At 47.8% G+C, this 12,928-nt stretch overlaps 1 protein-coding gene across 1 annotated transcript in view; it reads right to left on the bottom strand.

The window, feature by feature from the left end:
• The window catches only part of KCNQ3 (potassium voltage-gated channel subfamily Q member 3), a 150,211-nt gene that overhangs the window by 19,939 nt on the left and 117,344 nt on the right, over nt 1–12,928 (bottom strand). Inside the window, exons 6-7 of the mRNA XM_019651276.1 lie at nt 11,584–11,678; nt 6,959–6,985 (exon numbers count right to left, since the gene is read on the bottom strand). Of these exons, the coding sequence (XP_019506821.1) occupies nt 6,959–6,985; nt 11,584–11,678 (122 nt within the window). The remainder of the gene's footprint in view (nt 1–6,958; nt 6,986–11,583; nt 11,679–12,928) is intronic.

The raw sequence follows: 12,928 nt of genomic DNA, 5'->3' as shown, positions 1-12,928 counted from the left end.
CTCAGCCTCCGCCCCTCACCCTAGTGGGACAAGAGGAATGACGTCCTTTTTGTGTGGTATAGACCAGAGAGAAGCCACACTACGTGTTTTTGCATATACAATATAGTCACGTCAGTGGCTTTCTCTCCATCACCCTACACAGGGCTTGACACTCGGTAGGTGCACCATGAACTTGTGGAATAAATGCATGAGCAAATGTATATGGGCTTTTGAGTCAGCCCTGCATCGAACTGAGATAATTTAGAATTTCTAAAGAGTGTGCCTGGTGATGACAGCAGCGTGCTTGGTGCCTAAAGCAGCTGACGTCTGCGGTGTGGTGTGGTGTGGTGAGGAGGTCACAGGTGCTGGAGGCTGGGACACCCCCTCCCCCGAGCAGGTGCCCTATGCCCTTTGAGCACCAGGTTCTCCTGGGTTCCATGAGTCTAACAATACCTGCTTCCTAGAGGTTTGGGGAGCACTACGCTCGATAATATCGGCCATGTTTCTTGCCTTCAGCCTGGCAATGAGAAGACACTAAGGTGTATTTGGTAACAAATAAATAAGTGAACATATGGCTGAACAATTGTCCTTCCTGACTCCTCCGGACTGTTCTCTCTCCCCCAGAACTGCTATATTAATAGCCTGCCCAGGGTACATTCAGAGAAACTCCAAATAGATCGCTCCATTTTCCCTGACCTGAAGTCACAATTTTCAGAACCGCTTTCCTCACCAGTACTAGATAAATGACTAAGACAGAGAATATATCAGGGTCTGTGGGCTAAAAATACTAGACAAGGCAGGAAGGGCTAAAAATATTGGACAAAGCAGGAAACTGACGGAACACACACAGAAGACTTTCCTATCTATGAGCTACGTAAAAGGGGGACTTTAGACCAGCCGCTTTTCAGGCCCCCTTCTTCTTGGGCCCTGCCTACGTGACTTGCGGATTTGTCCTTCTAGCCACACCAAGAACCTTGCCCGTCCCCAAGTGTCCTCCTGCATGCGCTGTCCTCCATCTCGCCATGCCCTTTCTGGCCTTCTCAGCTGGCCTCATTCCCATCTACCCTTTAAAACTCCCCTTCTGCTCCAAAGACACCTGTGTTTTTCTGTCACAGTGTTTAACACACTGAGTGGAGACATGCGTTTCCATGCCTGCCCACCTCACTGGATCACGCAGCCCCAGCAAAGCAAACACTCTGCCTGGTTATCTTTGAGCCCAGCACACGCCCTGCTCAGCACATCCCACTTGTTCACGGTAGCGGCAAAAGTCATGGGTTTGGGGGCAACCCTAGCCCAGGTGGAAACATCCGGAGAAAGACGGGCCATAGGACATGGGACTCATTGTGTCTGGCCACCAGCTTCCTCTCATGCACAATGACGACAACCGGCCCTCGTGACCATGGTTAAGGGTTCAATGAGGGAACGCACGGCCACTGTCTGGGACGAGAGAAGCCTTCAATAAATGCCAGCTGTCATCATTATCTCAGTAAATAATTCTCTTCTCACAGAAGGCTAATGACGTGTGAAAAACATGGATACAATTTCCTGGGCCACAGGGCACTTTTTTTTTTTTTCTCAAATGAACTGAAATGAGTTCTTGGGATTTATGCATTATTTTACAGTACCTTTATAATTAAATTTTTTTTCAGTTACAGTTGCAGTCAACATTATGCTATTTTACACTACTTCTTAATGCTCGTCTCAAACACTCACCATTGTCACTGAACTTGACCTTGGCAGGAGATAAGTATACGAGGAGCTTAATTCCAGATAAACTAAGCACGACAAATATAATGGCAGCCACTTGGTCCTGACTTGAAATCTCAGCTTAACTGCTGACTATTAGAAAGATAATGGGGGGACTCTCTGGGCTCTGGGCTGGATTTAGGCTTTGCTTGTTTGGCATTTAAATGGCTCATTTCGACCGCTAACAGTCCGAATGGCTTTGGCTATGTTCACTTAATATCTCATTGGTCACAGAAGATGGTTTATAAGAGATGGGCTCTGCCAGCATTAGGGACCTAGACGTGCCAGATGCAAATCAGAAACCTCAGCTCTGAATTCCTCACGGCCATTGCACCTAAGAGGCTTATGGAATTCTTCCTCCAGGAAAGTGGTGATCAGCTTACTTCTTAATTGTGTTGCCTGAAATCCAAGACCCCAAAGGATAATCAAATGCAAGGCCAAGTGCACCCCTGAAACTCAAAACCCATCTCTGCCCTTCTCTGTATGGATTTCTGGTGCATAATTCAGACCTTGTGCTTGGAGGGTGCTGCAGGTCTAACAAGATAAATAAACCCTACTTGCAGCTGATACCAGACTTCCTTGAAAAACTGGGGTCCCTGAATAACTAAGTGCAGGCAATTTTCAAACATGAATTGGAAAAGCCAGAAATAGATGGACTGGGGACAGAAAAGTAAAATCAAAGTTTGTTCTTTCTTGGCATAAGCAGACCTTACCCTGGGCTCCTGCCTTAGGAAACTGCAGCCATGTTAAACTTAAACTCCATGCAGTTTCCCAACTTCCACATTCCTCAGCCTTTGCACATACTGTCACCTGTACCTGGGAAAGCCTTCATCCCTTCTTTTATCTAAATGACTCTGACTTAATTGTCTGAAACTTGGTCCAAGCATCAGCCCTGAGGCTCACGTCCACTCTTGGTCCAATTAGATACCTGTCCACTGTGCTTCGTTTAGGCTTTTCTCAATCATGGCACTCGGCCACCATAATGAAATCTGTGACTTATTAGGGGCTCTCTCACTCACCGGGGATCATTCTGATCCCTACCCCAGTGGACAGATATCTGGCAATGTCTGGAGTCATAGCTGATTGACATAACTTGGGGAGTGCTAATGGCATCCAGTGGGTAGACACCAGAATGCTGCTAAACGTCCTACAATGCACATGGGGCAGCTCCCCACAACAAAGAATTATGCTACCCAAAGTGACAATAGAGCTGAGACTGAGAAGCTAAAAAGTAAGCGATTGGTCCGGAAACTGTGCTTTGTTCAATCATCCAGCATCTGACACAGCGCCGGGCACATAACAAGCACTGAAAGCGTTATGATGATGTTGAATGAAAAAAGGGATACGATGTGTGATCTTCTGATTGCTAAAATGCACCCAAAACCTCAGATGAGAAAGGGAGTGCTCCACTTGGGAAGAGCGTGGACTTTGGAGTAAGAGAACTGGGTTCAAATCTCTGCTCTGTAGCTAATATTTCAACTTGGGTAAGTCACTAATACTTTCTGGTTCAGGTTTTTTCCACCTGTAAAATTACAACTAATATTATTTATTTATGAAACAAAAACGTGTTCAACACCTTATAAATGCTGGGCTCCTGGACACTTGCTGAGTACACAGCGGCAACTAAAACAGACATGGTTTCCAAAGGTCCAAAAGGCACGCTGTAAGCACACAGATGCAGATAGCGCTAGACATCTGACCGGAAAACAAAAGAAGTACAGTAACAGTGGATAGCAGGTCAATTTAGGTAGCATGGCCAGGGAAGGCCTCTAGGGGGATGGGAAAACCAATGAGCAAGCCAGTTTCAATCGTCCACGATCAAAATGAAGGTGATGCAGACGTGGAAGATGAGGCCTGAGGGGTGAGAAGCCAGGATTCCAAGAAAAGGGGTGAGAGCTCTCCAGGCAGAGGATGCAAATGCTCCCCCCCCCACCCTCCAAAATTACAAAACTGAATAAAAAACAATTTAGATCTCCCCTCCTCTGGGGTTTTTCTCAGTGTCTACGCCATTCTGCTGGATTCTGAACCTCCCTTCCTTATACACTCCCTCCAAGGGTGGAGTCCTTGCCTGCCCCAATCTAGACTGTTCTCACTCCCAGTTCTGTTAAAACTCTCTTTTGTCCTTACTTTCAAATTCAGCTCCAGGTCTGCTTTTGCACATTCAATGCTCATGAAACTGCTCATATGAACAAAGTACAAAGAGAGACCAAGGAGTGGTCCTTTCAAATGCAACTCTTGTCGTAGTCCCCCCACCCTCTGCCCCCATCCAGGTGCAGAATGAGATGGGGGTAGTAGGGAGGAGCTGTCCGTGTAGCTGTGACGTCATAAGGATGTTGGAAGGGAGAAAACCCAATAGGTGAGAGGAAAACCCAATAGGTGGGTGCATGGGTCCTGTTTTCGGACTGATGGAACCAAGTCAGGTCTGTGATGCATTCTGTGTGCTAAGGAGTGATGTGCTCCTGGTTAGAGCAGGCCACATGGAGCGTAGGAGGACCAGCCTTTTTCACAGGGTTGCAAAGTCATAAAAACGGAATTTTTGCCCTCTTAGAAGAATTAAGAAGAAACCTCTAGCCCTTTACTAGCTTCTCTCTCCCCAAGGGAAGAGGTGAATTATCTGACTGGGATACGGTGCTGCAGGATATGAGCTATTGGCTCATTTTCTTGATTGGATGGGCCTCCATATTAGAGGTCAATTATATATGCAAGGTCACATATGGTCACTCTCTGGCTATCAGTGGCCCCTGGGGTCAGACAGGTCATGACCCCACGTGGCTGGCAGGGCTAGTGTGTGCTCTGTCCATGTGCTGGTCCCAAGCACATCTTAGTGGGGAGTATTATGAAGCTCACTGTTGCCCCCACAGCCAATTCTGCTTTACCCACCAAATGTAGCCTGTATTTTGATCCTTCTCTGAAACTCCTACATCTATTGTCAACGGGTTCAAAAATCAGAGGGAAAGCAGTGCTATCAATAATAAGCACTCCGCCATTTTCCCAAAGGAAAATTGAAACTAAGCCCTCAGGACATGTCGGAGAGCCCTCTGAGGTTAAACAAAATTGGTCCAAATCTCATCTCCACATCTCAGTTACTCTGCAGCCTGGCACCAGTGTTGCAGGGTCTGGATGGCAGGAGAAAATATGAATAACAATGGCATTGTGTCCAAGGCTCTTATTTTGCTCTGGGTAACAATTTTCTCATCAGTAAAATTAGGGGATTGGCTTAATTGAGCTTTGAATTCCTGCATGCTGTTAACAGTCATTGATTTTATGGCATGGACGATTTACTGCCAACATCATCCATCACCCTGTGAGACGGATTTCATGTGGCTGATGTCACAGGGAGAAGGCAGAGTGTGAATTACAGCGTCTGACCAAATGCTCCTTCACTTCCCTGCCTCCACCACCTCCCTCTCACGGCAGGGATTCCAGCCACGTGAGCCAAGGAAGGGTAGAGGAAAACAAAACAGCTGATTAGTAACTGTTCCCAGCAACCACGAGGACCGGTATAGCGGTCGGGACTGTGAACTACGGAGCTCAGAGCCATGCCTTGTTCTCAGAGGTTCCCCTCTGTTGAGTGACTATTGGGTCATTACATTTCCCTCCTAGTCCAAATTGCGTAAGTTGGGTTTATGACACTTGTAGAATAAAGAGTTTATCCATCCATCCATCCATCCATCCATCCACTCACTATTTCAGTAAGCCTTAACATGCATCTACCTGGGTTCTAATGAAATTGGAAGTGCCTAATCCAGTGCATAATGAGATTTTGCATGTAGGTTCCAATATGGCTGAATGCTGTTCATGTCTACATAGAAAAGGCTGTACAGGTAGATTTAGTAGCTCACTTGCAGTATTAATTCCTGCATGATTAAAAACCTTGTTGGTCGCGAGAGAAGGAGGGGAGCAAGCACCCCTTTGGGAGTCCTGAGACCTGGATCTTGTAACCCCTGCAGCTCATGGGCTCTGTAACCTGGGGTGAGCTTGAACTCTTGGAGGAGGAGACTCAGTGTCTGTAAAAGTAGCTAGAAAAGACTCTCTGAGGCGTCTCCCTGCTCTGCCTCTGTGAGCTATGAGCTGCTGTAGGTTCTGTAGCAAACGACACTGTCCTTGTCAATCATCCAGCCCTCCTCTACAATCTCACCAAACACCCCCTACAGTCCAAACTGGGTCCAGGAAAGAAACGCTCGGTCCATTGGAAACCACGCACAAAGGAGGCAGAAAGGCTTGTGGCATTTCTGCACAGGAGTTAACTGGCGTGGTCTGTAATTGTTTCTTCAAGGTGGGGTTATGGAGGGGACAGGGCACCATGGACCCCATTCAAGAAGGCTTGACCCACTTCCCAAAGGCCACTGTCCTCAAATGGTTCCATTACAAGGTGGTCCAGGTTCCTGTCCCCAACTCTGCCCCAATTCTGTCAGCTCTACAAGAACAGCAGTTGAGCATAATGTCTAGGAGACTGATTGCAAGACCTCCCAAGTGGCAGGCCCACAATAATAGAATAAATATATATTATATAGGTATGATATATTTATGCTTCTAAATATAGCTTAAGCTGACATTTGCAAGAGATGGTCTTTCTCTACAATCTCGAGCCGGGTCCACAGTCTCCCTGGTATGTGGTATCTTCTCAACAGGGAGAGAGAAGGGAGGGGTAGAGAAGTGCTCATAACCCAGAGGCTCAACCTGCCTCTGCAGCAGCCTGTAGCGAGCACGGTGGCCTGGGGGAAACCTCTATCGTTGTGGGGATTGTGAATTACAGTCTTGATTCACTTTTGGAAGAACCATCTGTGAGCCCAAGAAGCAAATGAAATGATATATAATGGAAGTAATATGGTCTTAATATTCAGGTCTGAGTTTGCATTATGGTCTTGCCACCTCAGTAGCTGTGTGACCCAGGGGAAATAACTCAACCTCTCTGAGCCTCAATCTCCTTTATCCACAAATGAGGATGTGGAGGGCCTATCTTATACTGTGGTTGTGAGGACCAAAGGAGATAACATACGCGGGACTCCAGGCACAGAATCCAGCCCCGAGGAGAAACTCATAAGTGACTGCTGCTTTTATCACTATTAAGGTATCCTTGAATAAATTAACAAGAAGATGACAGAGGGATATGGTGGTCCCAAAACTCTATCTGTGAGCAGCATGGCCACCTCGGGGCTTTATACCTTACAGACCTGGACCCTGTGTCCCAACACAGTGGTGAAAGGAAGGGAATTCATAATCAGAAACATACCTGGATGCTGCCTCCAGCTGTTCTTTCCTGTAAGGAGATGAGGGAGAAAAAAACAAAGTATAAATTATACGCAACAGCTTCCCCTCTCCCCAACATTTGCCCCCCAAACTTCCCTTTGATGAAGATAAAGGAGCAGAGTGGAGCTCTTGGACAAGATGGTGAGTATGGAGGGGGACCACAGAATGAGATGGGTGACTCCAGCCAGACCCCAGGCCTCCGCTGGGGTGACGGTTTGCCGCTGAGCTCTCAAGGTTCTTCTCAGCCATTCATTCATTGACTCATCCAGGAAACATTTGCTGAGCACCTATTGTGCCCCAGGCCTCGTGCTGGGCTCAGGGGATTTGTTTAGCAGTAGGGACAGACCAGGGAACCAAGAATTTCATAATTTAGCAGCCACACACCCCGTCACCCTGTCACCCCCACCACCACCATCATCATCGCAAATACTAATGAGCAATACTTAATAGGCAGATACTATTTTAAGTGCTTTTTATGGATCAACTCATTTAATCTTCATAACAACCCTATGAAGTAAGTATCGTCATCCCCATTATCCTGATGAGAAAACCAAGGCACGGAGAGGTTAAGGACATTGCTCAAGGTCTCACTGCTAGGAAGCGGCAGGGTCAGATTCAACCCCTAGCTCCTGAGCCCGCACTATACAATTGGGGTTATGGAAAATGGAGTCATCCATTCTGTGTGTCTTCCAGGACATTCTAAAGATGAAATGAAACAGCACGTATGAAAGCAGATCCGATGTTGCTCGCCCATAGGGGAAGGTGACTACATGTGGTCCCCATTCTCCATTTCTAAGCACTCAATAGTCTTGACCCTGGTCATACAAGGAACAAGACCTGGTTACCCAAGGAACTAACTAGGACAGTTTGGTCAAGTAACTTCTACTTCTTGGGCCCAAGTCTCCCCATCTCTATTTTAGCTCCAATAGCGAATGATTCCAGAGCTGTGCTGTCCAATATGATAACCACTAGTCACATACGGCTCTTAAAATGAAATGCAATGAAAAATTCAGCTCCTCAGTTGCACTAGTAACAGTCAGATGTTCAGTAGCCACATGTGGCTAGTGGTGACCGCTGGACAGCACAGCTGTCCACCATTCCACAACCACTTTTAGGGAACCAATCGATGTGCACGCTCTTCTGTCAATGGAAGCGATGTCTGCTCTCATCTTTGCTTGCATATAGGGATGGCCCATTGATCGGCCCCAGGATCTGCCAGTACCTTCTAAGACACCTGCCATGTAATTGAACCACGTCGACACAGTCTACACTGGCCAGCAGATCAGAAAACCGGGGTTTGGTCTCAGCTTTGCCCAACATGATGTGTGGCCCTGAGCAAGTTCCTGCACTCCTGGGGACCTCCGTTTCTTCTCACACAAAATTGACTTTGGACTTGACACTGAGTTCTATGCAATTCAAAAACGAATTTATAAATTTAAGCCATAAGAAAGGACAAATAAACAGGGAACACCGTCATCACCCATCACTGCCAGCCCTGAACACATAGATGCTTGCAAATGAACAGAGGACAACCCTGAGCTGGAAGCTTTGAAATGGCTCCACCCCTAGGGACGGGTTACACAGCTTCACCCTTCAAAACCTTTGGGAGGAATGTAAAATGGTGCAGTCACCATGGAAAACAGGCTGGCAGGTTCTCAACTGAGTTGCCAACTCGACTCCTAGGTATATACCCATGAGCACTGAAAACATATGTCCACAACAGGTACCCAAATGCTCATGGCAGCACAACAGCCAAAAAGCGGAAACAACCCAAGTGTCCATCAGTAGCTGATAAATAAACAAAATGGGGCATACGAGGTAGACCATCAGTCAGTCATAAAAAAGGGATAAAGATCTGACACACAGGACCACACGGGTGAAACTTGAAAACATTATGCTCAGTGAAATAAACCACATACAAAAGGCCACATATTATGTGATTATATTTTTATATGAAATGTCCAGAATAGGCAGAATAGAGACAGAAAACAGATTAGTGGCTGCAGGGGCCAAGAGTAGCTGCTAAGTGTATATGTGAACATACTAAAAAAATCTAAAAAACACCCCACTAAATTGTCCACTTTAAAAAAGTAACTTCTGTGGTATGTGAAATCCTCTTATGTGAAACATATCTCAATAAAATTATTTTTTTAAAAGAGCATAAATGAAAAACTAAAACACTTAGGAGGCAGGTGAGGTCACTCCAGTGTATTATCAACTATTAATATTTCTTTGCTATTAAATATATGGAGGGGGCTGGAATTTAGGGACTGTCTTTTCCCAAGGGCTTGCTTTGTTTCAGAACAGTTGCTAAGTACATTTCTCTAGTGACTTTGCACTTTTGTCCTTGAAAAGGAGTAAGCAAGAAAGAAATGTTCTCTCTTAAGTTTCAAAGCCATTGTCATGTCCAGCAGCTGTCTGCAGCACAGTATATTCCTCCAAGCCCCTGACAGCTAGGACAATAGCTTGTTTATAATAAATCAAACCCACAGAGTGGGCCTGTTGCCAAGACCTTGGGATGCACAGCAAACAGAAATCGTCTTGGTTCTGCGTTCAACATAGTTGCACATTCTTGCTTCTGAGTTCAAGGTCACGCTGTTCTCTGAAGGGCAAGCCACCTGCCCAGTCCCAGGAGAACCTTGCTACCCAAATGAAGACTGATTCTATCCAAAACCCGAAACAGTGATAGCAAGGACAGAATTCTACAATCAATCGGAACCACAGAGGTCATCTTCTGAGCGAGGGAGGCTAATGACGAGTAAGACCCAGGCAGTAAACCATACTTCATCGTTTACTGAAGCCTTGCTTCTTCTCAGCTCCTGAGCCCTTCCACAAGTCCTCACTCCCTGAGGTTTTTTTCCCTCTTTGCTTATCCCCTTTCAGTTCCTCTCTCTCCTCCTGCTTCTTACTGATTTTACCTTGGTCCAAGCCCTCACGTCCTCTTATCCTTTGCTAGCTAATCTCCTTGCCTAGCACCGTGAGCCTGCCCAATCCATCCTCCACACGCCTTCCTGTCATCTTCCTGAGACACAGACCTGATCACATCGTTCTGTGGTCACATGGCTTCTCTTTGCCTTGAGGACCCAAGTTAGATGCCTTCACAAGTCACCTGTGACCTCCCATGGTCTGGCCCAGTGCTGAGCACAGACAAGGGGCTCAAAAATATTAGTGCACGGAGTGCCCTGAATCGAAAGAGGCTCATGCGACCAGAACCCCGGAGAGTGACAACACATAGGTAGGAGGGGAGGTGGCAGCGGTCAGCACGGGCCTCAGCTTTCAGGCCATGTAGGTCACGGTCAGGGTTTGGCTCTTATGCGCTTTGTCATGATCACCCCCGGATAGGTTTTATGCAGGGAAATGAGTGAGTAAAACCCAGATCTCTTGGACTTTCTTTCATCTTTACCACAATCTGGTGATGGGGATGGTGGGGTAATTGAGGCCAAGTTCAGAGATGGGTCTCAGGTCCCATAATGAGGGGAGGGGATGGGGATGGGGATGGAGGGAGTCACCAGTCTAGGACTGGGTCATACTACGGTCCATGAAACCAAAGACACGCGGCAGAAACACACGGCAGAGCAGCCCCCAGCTCCAGGTGTGAAGCTGAGGGTCCCCCTGCTGTTCCTCCCAGCTCAGGACTGTAAGCAGTCCAGCGTTGTATGCACACGCTTAAAAATCTGAGCTCTGGACGGCAGTAAGGAAAACCTGGAAAGGAGCAGCCTGTTTCGGCAGCCCCAGCAGTGAAAGGACCGAAAGCTTGGGGGCCTGCGTATGTGGCTGACATTGGCCAAGGTGTCCCACAGCTCTGAGCCCTGGTCCACTCGTGAGAGGCGCCAGGTGATGGTGGCCACGCAGCCGGTCCCCCGTGCACACCATGGCTGCTGTGTTGGAAGCACGCTGGGCGCCTGTGCAAGAGGCTTTTCCCACTCCAACGCCATCTGTCTCTGCACACCCACCCACCGATTTTAATGTGCCTGGACGTTTGAGAACCTCTGACTTATTCTGCAGGGTGCCCGTGAGGATTAAAGAAAATCTGAACTTGAATACCTGGAACATATTGGACATCTAATAAATACTAATTTCTCTCTCCCTTTCATAGGTGCTGGCCCTGGAAAGTTTTTGTTTTTCTTTTCCTGAGCGTTTTCATTTCATCTCCCCTCTCTGAGAACACAAAACAACATCACAGAGTCCCTGGAGGACGCCTCTCCTTGCTGCCTTTGCCTGCCGGCCTGTTCCTAGCATCCAAAGTGGTCTGCTTCCCACTTCCTCAGCCACTGATCTTGCTCAAACATTGAGGGGGCTGCCCCTTATCTGCTACTCTACATTGTCTAGCTGGTAACCCATGGTAGTACCCTGGGGTCATTTGGGGGACTTTAAAAAATACTGATGCCTGGGCCCCATCTCTGGGATTCTGATTTCATCAGCCCGGGGTGTGGCCTGGGCACTGGGATTTTTTAAGCTCCCAGGTGATTCTAACGTGCAGTTCAGACGGGGACCCACTGCCTTGAAGGATGACCTCCAGGAAGTCGTGAAGGCCACAGGCACCCGTACAGACCCACGGGGGTGGACGGTCACCCACGCCCTGAGCATTCCAGAGGGGTCACCACTTGCCTGAAGAATGGAAAAGAGACAACTGATTCATAGAACCTCCAAGTTGCCACAAGGTCAATCCTGCTGGGGTTGGTAGCATAATACCTCCAGGCAGCCTGAGGGGAAGAAAATGGGGGCAGGAATGAGCTGGTGTCGCCCAAAACTTTCACACAGAATCCCACAACGTTAGAACATTGTTTAAGCCTTTGACGCCTACGAGTTTGAATGTGCATTGAAGCCAGGATTCTTGGTCTTTTGTAGCACCTTTGGGAAGAAAGACTTCCCTGATCTCGTCATGTCGGAGCTGAAATTGGTGGGGTGGGGTGGGGTGGGGGTGTGGACGGAGAGAGGGCCAAGGGTGACATTTGCTGCAGGTTCCCTGAGATGTTGCGAATAGATAGGAAGACATGTTTCTATGCCACTTCTGGGCCCAAGAGACAGCCCAGAGATGAGGTTTTGATTCTGATATAGTACAACTGCTAGGATGTTGTGATGGTTTGGGGGTTAGGAGATCTTGGGGCAGACTCTGAGATTGGGAATGCCCTAAAAACTAGAGTATGTAGGATATCATCCCATACTGTCCAGAATCAGACCCACAGAGACACTCACGACAACTGGACACAAGTTCACGAGTGGGTGGTCGTGCAGACATTCAGTCCCATGTAGCTATAGCCAGAAAACTTTACTTTCCTAATCTCTGTGCTCCCAGAGGCCCATAAAACCATGAAGCAGGAAGTCCCTCTGAAGGGTAGGAGGGAACACTTCTGCTGGTCTTACCACCTCTCCCTACGGTCCCCAACCCCGACCCATGGCAGGGGGAGTGGTAGAGTTGGCAGCCACCCAGCTGGTGTGTGATTATCTACTGGGCAGGACAAGTGGGCAGACCCTTCAGTATTCTGCACACAGATGACATCTCTTCCTCTCTTGGCTTGTGGGCCCCTGGCCTAGGCAGGTGTGAGGGGCCACATCTCCTGGTAGCCGAATGGCTAAGCGTCTGGACTCCAGGTTGACGCCCCCTCACGGAGTCCCAATGTCAAGACTGGGGTGGGAAGTAGATGGAGAAGCCTAGCATCAACCCAAACTCTCCACTCCAACATAATTAGAAAAACAGCAGAGGAGTCAGTCCCTGTCTGAGTTCTGCGTCTATTTGTCGATTGGCTTAGAACCTGGATGGGAGAGTGATAGGACTGCCCCTTGCAGTACCCAAAGACAGGCCATATAGATGACCACAGAAACACCCACGCCACCCACAAGTAAGCATGGTCCTGGCTCCCATCCCAGTTCATGGGCATGACCATGCGTGCACACACATACACGCACATGCATGCACGCACATGCACGCACGCATGCACATGCACACACACAC

The sequence above is a fragment of the Hipposideros armiger genome, unplaced genomic scaffold (assembly GCF_001890085.2).
Source record: "Hipposideros armiger isolate ML-2016 unplaced genomic scaffold, ASM189008v1 scaffold_157, whole genome shotgun sequence".
Taxonomy (NCBI): Eukaryota; Metazoa; Chordata; class Mammalia; order Chiroptera; family Hipposideridae; genus Hipposideros; species Hipposideros armiger.
This window is presented reverse-complemented; position numbering and strand designations above follow the sequence as displayed.